Here is an 11100-nt window from a genome sequence, read left to right on the forward strand (position 1 = left end):
AGTGGGGATGCCACCATCGTAGTCTTGATATGAAGCAATATCTTGCAGTTTAATATAAATTGTAATAGATGTCTCCCAAATGTAATCCATAATGGAGTGTTTCCTTTGCATGGAGACCTAGCACCTGTTTTTGTTCCTCCTGATCCCATTTGATCTAAGTCCTCCCATCTTTGCATGGATCTGGTGCACTTTCAACCACTTCTCTGCTCATCATTTGGTTGTATTTCACCTTTTCTACCAAAGTTCGAAACATAATATTTGTAAAGCAACAAAGTTACCTGTATTCAATATGAATTTACTCTTCTATTTTCTACCACTATCTCACCTTAATTTTTTCACCGTGTGTGTGTGTGTGTGTGTGTGTGTGTGTGTGTGTGTGTGTGTTTATGTTTTGTATTACAAATCAAAGGAAAAAGAGAACTATGCATTTGTAATTATTTTTATTTATGGAAATTGGCTCTAAAGCCAGAGTCAACCCCACAGTGGGGGCTCTTGAATACCAGTACCTTTCCATAGCTAGTGTGTTCAGATTTACAAAGTTTGTTTACTATTTTTCCTTTTTAGAAGTCTGGAAAGTTGATGACCTGATAGAGAGAATCCAAGAAAACGAAGACAAACATTCAAGGCAAGCTGCTTGTATCAACAGCAAAACCCTGACTGAAGAGAAAGAGAATACATTTAGTCAAATTTACATGGAAACAAGCCTTGTTCCTTCAAGCATAATAGCTCATAATTGTGTCTCATGTGGAAAGAATTTAGAATCTATTTCAGAATTAATTAGTAGTGATGGAAGCTATGCCAGGACAAAACCTGATGAGTGTAATGAATGTGGGAAAACATATCATGGAGAGAAAATGTATGAATTTAATCAAAATGAGGACACCTATTCTCAAAATGAAGAAAATATTCTTCAGAAAATTAATATTTTGGAGAAACCCTTTGAATATAACGAATGCATGGAAGCCTTAAACAATGAGGCTGTTTTTATTGCTCATAAGAGAGCTTACATAGGGGAGAAGCCCTATGAGTGGAATGATTCTGGACCAGACTTCATACAGATGTCAAATTTTAATGCATATCAGAGATCACAAATGGAAATGAAGCCCTTTGAATGCAGTGAATGTGGAAAATCCTTTTGTAAAAAGTCAAAATTCATCATCCACCAGAGGGCTCACACAGGAGAGAAACCTTATGAATGTAATGTGTGTGGGAAATCCTTCAGCCAAAAGGGAACCCTCACTGTACATCGGAGATCACACTTAGAGGAAAAGCCCTATAAATGTAATGAATGTGGGAAAACCTTTTGTCAGAAGTTACACCTCACTCAACACCTAAGAACTCATTCAGGAGAGAAACCCTACGAATGTAGCGAATGTGGGAAAACCTTCTGCCAAAAGACACATCTCACCCTACACCAGAGGAATCATTCAGGAGAGAGGCCCTATCCATGTAACGAATGTGGGAAATCCTTCTCCCGCAAGTCCGCTCTCAGTGACCATCAGAGAACTCACACAGGGGAGAAGCTTTATAAATGTAATGAATGTGGGAAATCCTACTACCGAAAGTCTACTCTGATTACACATCAGAGAACACACACAGGAGAGAAGCCCTATCAGTGTAGCGAGTGTGGGAAATTCTTTTCTCGGGTGTCATACCTCACTATACATTATAGAAGTCATTTAGAAGAGAAACCCTATGAATGTAATGAATGTGGCAAAACCTTCAATTTAAATTCAGCCTTCATTAGACATCGGAAAGTACACACAGAAGAGAAATCCCATGAATGTAGTGAATGTGGAAAGTTCTCTCAGTTGTCATATCTCACTGACCATCATACAGCTCATTTAGGAGAGAAACCCTATGAATGTAATGAATGTGGGAAAACCTTCCTTGTAAATTCAGCCTTCAATGGGCACCAGCCACTTCCAAAAGGGGAGAAATCCTATGAATGTAATGTATGTGGAAAGTTATTCACTGAGTTGTCATACTTTACTGAACATTATAGAAGTCATTCAGAAGAGAAACCTTACGGATGTAGTGAATGTGGGAAAACCTTTTCCCATAATTCATCCCTCTTCAGACATCAAAGAGTACACACAGGTGAGAAACCCTATGAATGTTATGAATGTGGAAAATTCTTCTCTCAGAAATCATATCTCACCATACATCATCGAATTCATTCAGGAGAGAAACCCTATGAATGTAGTAAATGTGGAAAAGTCTTCTCTCGGATGTCAAACCTCACTGTCCACTACAGAAGCCATTCAGGAGAGAAACCCTATGAATGTAATGAATGTGGGAAAGTCTTTTCTCAGAAGTCATACCTCACTGTACACTATAGAACTCATTCAGGAGAGAAACCCTATGAATGTAATGAATGTGGGAAAAAATTCCACCACAGATCAGCCTTCAATAGCCATCAGAGAATTCATAGAAGAGGAAATATGAACGTACTTGATGTGGAAAATCTCTGAAGTCAGATCTCAATTTTTAGAAAACTCTGAATATAATGAATATGGGAAATCCAATAGGAAGTCAAAGCATTTATCTGAGAGTTCGTGTTCCTGAATGGTGAGAAGCATTTAGGCGTTAGAGTCATTTTAATCCAAATTTTCACAGAGAAGAATCCCGAAGAATGTAACAAGAAGCAAAGCCTTCAGTAAGATCATACAACTCATCGGACACTAATTTATGCAGGAGTGAAGTTTTATAAATATTTAATATTTATTTTGGATTCAAATTGTATTTACATATCAGGGAATCATACAAAGGCAAAATCTGTCAATATGGTGAATGTGGAAAATATATTGTCTTGGAAATTTGTTCTAAAAGCCATATTTTTAATGTAAAATCAGGTGTTTATAGGAAAGATCTCAGAGGCTATAAGCTCTGAATAAATCTTCATTGTATAAAATGAAGTTTTTAAATTGTCAGGAGTTGATCATGAGGACAGTAGCATTACATAAGTATATGGCCGTTTTTTATCATGTCTTAAAAATGCAATCTAATGGTAATTCTATGCAAGTTTGGAATTGGACGACTTGTGAAGAGGCAGTTTTCTTATTTGAGTATTAGGATGGCAAAATGTATTAAGACAGGACATATTGTTGGCGAGATAATATTTAATAGGTATAAAATGGTAAAATACCTAGTTTTCTATTTAGAGGAATTTACAAATGGGTTTTTAACAAATGCCTCATTAGTAGAGGAGGCAGTGGTTTTGTAAAGTTTTCAACTGCATCTGAGTAAGATAAGATTTTCTAAAGACTATTTTGATAAACTATACATACATAATTTGGAATTGTTTAAGTCTATTTCAGTGAAAGAGAACAGCATACTGCCCATACTCTAAAATATCCCCAGTTCTCACACCACCCTTGTTTTAACCCATAGGTTTGAGTGTGCCTAGTGCCAATATTTTATAATTTATAAATTTTATTCACAAACTTCTGTTTGATACAAATACAGTGTCATTGTTTTGTGCATTCTCCTTTTTCCCAGTATTTCAGAACAAATTGATTCAAGTTTCTAGCAGATATTTTTTGATCAATTAACTTAATGTCCTCGCTCCATTTCTTGCTGGAACAGTTTAGGTACCTACCGCTTCTTCACGTGACACAGGGGAATCCTGATTAGTCAAAATAATAATGATTTCATTCTCTTTGCCAGTAACTTGTTTTATAGTGGTCATATGACCTGATACTGGGTAAACAAAACAAAGATGGATTTGTTCTGGGAAAAGGTAAAATGGTAATCAAATAGATTGTGTTCCAGGAATGCAAAGGTGGCTTAATATTCACAAGTCAGTTGCTATTATACACCACCTGTAGAAAAGTAATCTGGCATGCAGAACATTCTTGTGGTAAAATTAATGTTCGTTTATGATCTTAGCAAATGATGGATTGAAAGGGACTTCCTTAATTGCATAAGGAGACTTAAACTACAACAAACAGTATGCTTAATGATGAAATAGTGAACATTTCTCCTAAGATTATAAAAATAAGACAAGGATATCTGCTGTCAATGATTTTATTCAGCATTGTTCAGAAGGACCTAACCAGAAAACTAATGCAAGAAACAAACAAAAGGCATAGAGATTAGAAAAGAAGTAAAACTTTAAAAACGAAAAAGAATATAAATCTCTATTTGCAGATGCCGTGAGTAAATTTGGTAAGTTCCCTGCATAAAATTTATGCAAAAAGCATTTTATGATATACCAGCAAAAAACATGGAAAATGAAATTTTGAAAAGCAATGCCACTTAAAAGATCCCTCAAGTGCCTAGGGGGAGAAAATGAGTTAATATGCTTTGAAGAACTGTATCCAGAAAAGAAAATTACAAAGGAGGAGAGGGATAGGATTCCAGGACAATCTCAAAACTATTGCTTTTTCCTAAATTCATTGCAACCTTAAAATCCTAGCAAGTTCTTTAATGTAAATTAACAAGCTAATTCTAGAATTCATTCATATGCATATTCAAAAGGCCAATAATTGTCAAGGCTACCCTGTAGAATGGACAGAGAGGATTGAAATTTCTAAATATCAAGACCTGTTATAAAGCCATAGAAATAATGAAGGTGTTATTTTGGCACAAGGATGAAAAAACTGACTAGTGGAACAGCATACAGATTCAAAAGTAGACCCACATGTGTACCAATACCTGACTTTTGAGAAAGGTGACATTGAAGTGTAGTGGGGGAAAGGGTGTTCTTTCCAGTAAATGTACTTTGCCAATTAAATTTTTTAATTTAAAAAAAAGTTATTTGGAGGTGGATTGCAGATCTGAATATGAAATATGAAAGCTTTACAAAGAAATCTTAGGACAGTTTGTAATCTTGGAGTAAGCAAAGGTTTATTGAGACCCAAAAAGTATTAACCCATAAAATTAGAACTTAATATTAAATTTGAGAACTTCTATTTATCAGAAAGACCACCAGTAAGAAAATGAATAGGAAACCATGGGGAGGAGAAGATATTTGCAGTTCATGTATGTGACAACAGCACTGAGTATAGCAAAAGTGTTGGCAAACTTTTTAGCAAGGCAACAGATGGTGAAAATTTTTGGCTTTGTCACAACTGCTCATCTTTGCTATTGTGTGAAAGCATCCGTACACCATGCATTAAAAAAAAATGAGCATGGCTGCTTCCCAGTAAAACCATTCACAATCCCAGGTGGCAGTCTGGATTTGGTCTGCACTCATAGTTTTCTGGTCCCTGATCTCGAATATGTAAAGAGCACCTACAAATCAACAAGGGGGAAACTGGAAAAGGCAAAAGACTTTAGAGGATATCCACTCACTTTAGAGGATATCCAGACGGCCAATAAGCATGAAAAGATATGTTAGCTTTATTAGTAATCAGGGAAATGGAAATTTAAAACATGTAGCACTGCTACCCATCCATGGAAATGGTTAAGATGAAAAGCATGAAAAAGCATCACGTTTTGGCAAGGATGTAAGCAAGAGGAACTGTACTCTACTGGTGGAATTGCTCATCGATAAAACCATTTTTGAAAGCTGGCACTTAAAGCCAAGCATATGTATACTGTTTTATCCAAACCCAGCAAAAATGCATGTGTCTGTCCACCAAAGGACATGTACTAGAATATTTATAGCATAAAACTGCACAAAACAGAACTATCTTAAGGCACATGTGCAATGGAGTGAATAAAGAAGTGGCATATTTCCATGGAATACTGTAAAACAGTGAGCATGAATGAACTAGAAGTCCGTGCAATAACAGTTGAATTTAACAAACCTTGCTGAATGAAAGACTCCAGACACAAAAGCCAACATGCTGTATGATTCCTTCTATATAAATTATAAAGATGGGCAAAACTTGTATACGTGGTTCAAAATCAGGATAGCGGTTACCCTTGGCCAAGGCTGAAGGGGCATTTATCTGGTGCTGGGAATAATCTGTTTCTAAACCTAGGTGCTAAATATTTGAGTGTGTTCTGAGCTGTGCACTTAAGATATGTGTATTTTTCTGCATGTGTGTTACACTTTCCATAAAAGTTTTTTCTAAAATCACAAATGGCTAACATTTGTGTCGCTCATCACTCTAATCATATTTTTCTAGATGTGTATGAATATGCTGCATAACAGGAATTAAATGGCAGATTTTGCATAATTCTGTGCAGGAAATACATGTTTATAGTAATTTTGATGGCAACTACTAAGATTTCCTACGCTGTCCTTAAGGCTTAGCATAATGTATATTTTAAGTGAAATATTTGGGAAGGTTAAAGAGTCATTACATACTTTGTCATCCTATACTTTTGCATATATAAATAGGTCTGAGCTGCCTCTTCAATAAAGAAGCTAATGTGTAACATTTCATATTTCCCTAAACAAATTGTTTTTTGCATTTCTGAATTCGGGATTCATCTTAACTTTTACCATAGGGGTGACCTTTCTTGGCAGTGAATGAATATAATGCTGAGTTTGATTTGATGGAAAATTATTTAAAAAGTATTCAGCTAAACCTTTGAGCAAATGTCAGATACACAGTTAACAGCACAGATGTAAGTGAGTGAAAGAAACGGGGCACCAAGACTTTGCACCATTGGGATAAAAAAGCACTCTGGGTGAGGGCTGGCTGAGCTTGTAAAAGCACAGCAAGAAGGACGTGACATTGGATGGCATAGACTGCATGCCTCATTTTTTTTTTTTTTTTTTTGGTGGGAAGGCATTTGTTTTTTGTTTTTCTTTCTTTTATTTTTAGAGTCTGGTTCTCACCACAGCCTGCAGTGCAGTGGTGCAATCACAGCTCACTGCAGCCCCGACTTTCTAGGCTCAAATAATCCTCCCATCTCAGCCTCCTGAGTAGCTGGGACTACAGGTGCATGCCACCACACCTGGCTAATTTATTTTTTTTGTTGTTTTTTTCGTAGAGACGGGGTCTTGCTGTGTTGCTGGACTCAAACTCCTGGGCTCAAGTGGTCCATCCAACTCGGCCGCCCAAAGTCCTGGGATTGATTCCAGGAGTGAGCCACCTTGCCCGGCCATGTGCTTTTCATTCCACCTTACTCATTGAGGGTTAAGCTGAAGTGTGAACAGGTGACTAATGCTTTGCTGAAGGAGGGGGAATCTGGGAGTTGGTTGGGACTTGGGGGTGTGATTCCCCCACAATGGCTCCCTTTGCTGTCACACTCCTTTGGCCAGAACCACCAGTCAGTATTCAAGCAAGGCAGGGGCTCGCCCTTCACCCCCACCGGAAGTGCCCATTTCACAGGAGATTTTCTCCACCCACGCCCATATTTGCTGGTGCTTGGCTTGAGGTTGGTGAACTTTTCAGTTGTCTCTAAATTATGGCAAAAGACATAAATGCAAGACTACTTCTTTATACCTGAGGCCAAAAATTCACCCACTGTTCCTTATTCCATCCCAAATTATGTCCAGATATGAAGATGCTAGGCTCTTCAAAGAAGGGAAGCAGGCCAGGCACACCTGTAATCCCAGCACTTTGGGAGGCTGAGGTGGGAGGATCTTGAGCTGAGGAGTTCAAGACCAGCCTGGGCAACACAGCCAGGCCCTATCTCTATTTATTGTGTGTGTGTGTGTGTGTGTGTGTTGTTTGTTTTTGTTTTTTGAGATGGAGTTTTGCTCTGTCACCCAGGCTGGAGTGCAGTGGCTCAATCTCGGCTCACCGCAAGCTGCGCCTCCCAGGTTCATGCCATTCTCCCGCCTCAGCCTCCCAAGTAGCTGGGACTACAGGCGCCTGCCACCACGCCCGGCTTATTTTTTGTATTTTTAGTAGAGATGGGGTTCCACCATGTTAGCCAGGATGGTCTCGATCTCTTGACCTCGTGATCTTCCCGCCTCGGCCTCCCAAAGTGCTGGGATTACAGGCGTGAGCCACTGTTCCCGGCCCTAATTTTTGTATTTTTAGTAGAGACGGGGTTTCACCATGTTGACCAGGCTGGTCTCAAACTGCTGACCTCAGGTGATCCACCCGCCTTGGCCTCCCAAAGTGCTGGGATTACAGGTGTGAGCCACTGAGCCCGGCCAACATCCTGTATAAACCGCTTCTAAAAAGCAGAAATGGGGTTAACCTCCCGTACCAGGAAGTAGCTATGTGATTATTTTTTCTTTCCAGGCAAGATTGCAGCACTTCCCTGGAGAAAATGAGTTGTGGCAAAAATAACCAGACATTTGAGGAACTCAGTCACCAAAGAACAAACTGCACCACCTATGCTAAAGATTCTCAAAGAAATAAGAATATTTTGGTAATGTTTGGGAGACTGAGGTAGGAGGATCTCTTGAGGCCGCGGTTCAAGACCTGCCTGGGCAACATAGTGAGACTCCGTCTCTACAAAAGATAATTTTAAAAATTAGCTGGGCATGGCTGCGTGTACCTGTGGTTCCAGCTACTCAGGAGGCCGAGATGGGAGGATCGCTTGAGCCCAGGAATTTGAGGCGACAGTGAGCTATGATCATGCCACTGCATTCCAGCTCAGGCAACAGTGAGACCCTATCTCAAAAACACAAAAACAAAAAAATAGGCATGCAAAGAAGCGGAAAAACAGAACCCATAATGAGTAGAAAAGTAACAAAGACCCAGAAATGGCATAGATGATGGAATTAGTGATCAGGACATTAAAACAGCTACTATGAATATTCCCCGTATGTTCAAGAAGAATGGAGAATGAACCAGCGTGAGGGACCGGAAACGACTGTGTTCCATGCTGAGGTTGGCAGAGGCTGGCCCGGATGCTGAGCCCAGGCTCAACTCGGGGACCTGGGCTGTTGCACTGGGGCTGGACTGGGGATCACTGAAGAGGGCCAGGCCCGCGTGGGTCTCCAGGGCCGTGCTCAGGGGCGTGGTCTTCTGCAGTGGGGGCGTGGCTGGTGAGTGGAGACTTTGGTGACTCTGGGGGCGTGGCCGAGAATGGGTGTGGCTATGTACTAGGGCGTGGTCATTGCGTAGGTGCTTGGGTGAAGCGTTAACAGTGGGTGGGCGTGGCTCGGGCTCGAGGGCGTGGCCAGCACGCGGGGGCGCGGCTCAGGCTTGTGGAGGCGTCCGAGCTCCAGGGCAGCTCTGGGGCACAACTGTCCGGATCTAACAATCCCTGGGGAGCCGGAGACCGGTGACTGGTCTGTGGGCTAACTCAGGGCTGCTCGGGAGACATAGGCGGGCCGTGGGGGCAGGTGAAGGGTGCTGGACGTGCAAGCCTGGCACGCAGAAGCGAGAGGGCAGAGAGGAAAGGGCGTGAAGAGGGGGCGGGGCCTCTAACGCCCACCTTGTCCCCCGACAGCCGCCCTGCCCGCAGGCCATGTGGCCCCTGCTGTTGCTGCTGCTGCTGCTGCTCCCGGTCGCCCCGGTCCCCACCGCCAAGGCCGCTCCCCTCCCGGATGCTAACACCCAGGAAGGCCTTCAGAACCTGCTCCAAGGTTTCAACCGCCCCATGCTGGAGTGGAGGGGGGGGAAGGGGACTGGGGGCGGGGGGATGGACGGGAAGAGAGGAAGTCAGGGACCCAGAGAAAGGCATAGAGGAGACAGAAAGATGAGGACAGGGGACCAGACAGGGGTGGGAGGATGACTGGTGGGGCCCCGAGGGTCAGAGGGTGGAGAACATGGGGTGGGCTGCTGGGCCCCTTGGCTTCGAGGCCGACCACACACCTGGAACCCCCAGGGCACCTGCTGCGGGACAAGGACAGCGTCCCCGATTCCCCCACCCCCCCCCCCCCAGGAACAGCGACAGCACAGAGGACCAGGGGGCTGCCTGGCTGGAGAGCATCACCCTTTCTAGCCAGCACCAGGAAGCCCCCCTTTATCCCCTTCCCCAGGAGTCGAGGCTGGCGGAGACGGAGAGCTGCAGGCAGACTCACACCTGGCCCCGGACTCTGGCTGTATTGATGGGGCTGTGGTGGCCATGCGACCAGAAAGCCGGGGAGGAAGACCTGCGGCTCCGTGAGAGGCGTCCAGGGCAGCAGGCCACGGCGACAGGCTCCGGGGAACATGGGGCTTTCCCTGTCCACTCCCAAGGAGTGTGGGCCTCAACGCATTGGCAGGGGACGGCCGTGTGCCCTCTCCAGACCCCACCCCTACATCCATTTATTAGAAATAATAAACTTCTTTCTTAGCTAGCAGTGCTGTTTCCTTTTGGGATGGGCCCGTGCCTGGTAGGCCAGGCTGTTCTGGGTTCCTCCCAGCTCCAGGCCTGGCCCTGTCTCCAGGAGGCACCTGCACTGGTTGAGTTCTCTGGGCCCCGTGTTCCTATTCAGGCACTGTCTCTGTCTTCTGACGAAGCAGCTGTGTCCTCCAGTCCCTGATGCTGACGTCCCCAGACCCTTCTCTGCACTCAGTCTGCCCATGTCACCTGAAGCCCCACATGTGTACTCGATCCCTCAATGTCACCTGCAGTCCTATTTGTCCACCGGGTCCCTGACTGTCACCTGCAGCCCCAGCTGTGCACCCAGTCCATCACCTGCACTGGGTTTGTACACTAGGTCCCTGTCACCTGCAGCCCTGTCTGTGCACTCCGTCCCTGACCTGTCACCTGCAGCCTTGCCTGTGCTTCCGGTCCCTGCAGCTCCATCTGTGCACCTGGTCCCTGACCTGTCATCTGCAGCCACTCTGTGCTCTGTCCTTAACTGTCACTTGTAGCCCTGTCTGAACACTCTGCCCCTGACTCTGTCACCTCTAGATGCTGCAGCCTGTGGGTGTCCCATTTGCTGGTCCCTAACCTCTCCAATGGTGGGGCACTCGGCTCTTACTCAAGGCCCCCTGAGATCTCAGAGGAGCATGCTGACGGACTTGGGCACAGCAAGCGTGTCTAGTCCTACTCTCCCACGGAGCACTGCTCACCACACTGAGCCTCCTGGCCTCAGCCTCAGTAACAGCACATGCTGGAGCCACCCTTGTTACTTTCTGTTTTAATGACTTCAAAAATACCAGCCCTGGTGGGCTTTTTTTTTTTTTTTCTTTTTTTTTGAGACAGAGTTTTGCTCTTGTTGCCCAGGCTGGAGTGCAATGGCACAATCTCGGCTCACTGCAACCTCTGCCTCCCAGGTTCAAGTGATTCTCCTGCCTCAGCCTCCTGAGTAGCTGAGATTGTAGGCGTGTGCCACCATGCCCAGCTAATTTTTGTATTTTT

General features: G+C 43.7%; 1 protein-coding gene across 4 annotated transcripts in view; it reads left to right on the plus strand.

Annotated features, from left to right (window-relative positions):
• Positions 1 to 10090, plus strand: part of RBAK (RB associated KRAB zinc finger) — a 68876-nt gene extending 58786 nt beyond the window's left edge. For all 4 annotated transcript variants that reach the window (XM_054545650.2, XM_054545651.2, XM_063725899.1 and 1 more), the window contains 4 exons: positions 565 to 7060; positions 8100 to 9097; positions 9259 to 9394; positions 9791 to 10090. In XM_054545650.2, coding sequence (XP_054401625.1) covers positions 565 to 2474 — 1910 coding nt within the window. In that variant the 3' untranslated portion in view covers positions 2475 to 7060; positions 8100 to 9097; positions 9259 to 9394; positions 9791 to 10090. The remainder of the gene's footprint in view (positions 1 to 564; positions 7061 to 8099; positions 9098 to 9258; positions 9395 to 9790) is intronic.
• Positions 10091 to 11100: the final 1010 nt, after the last annotated feature.

Source organism: Pongo abelii, chromosome 6 (assembly GCF_028885655.2).
Source record: "Pongo abelii isolate AG06213 chromosome 6, NHGRI_mPonAbe1-v2.0_pri, whole genome shotgun sequence".
Taxonomy (NCBI): domain Eukaryota; kingdom Metazoa; phylum Chordata; class Mammalia; order Primates; family Hominidae; genus Pongo; species Pongo abelii.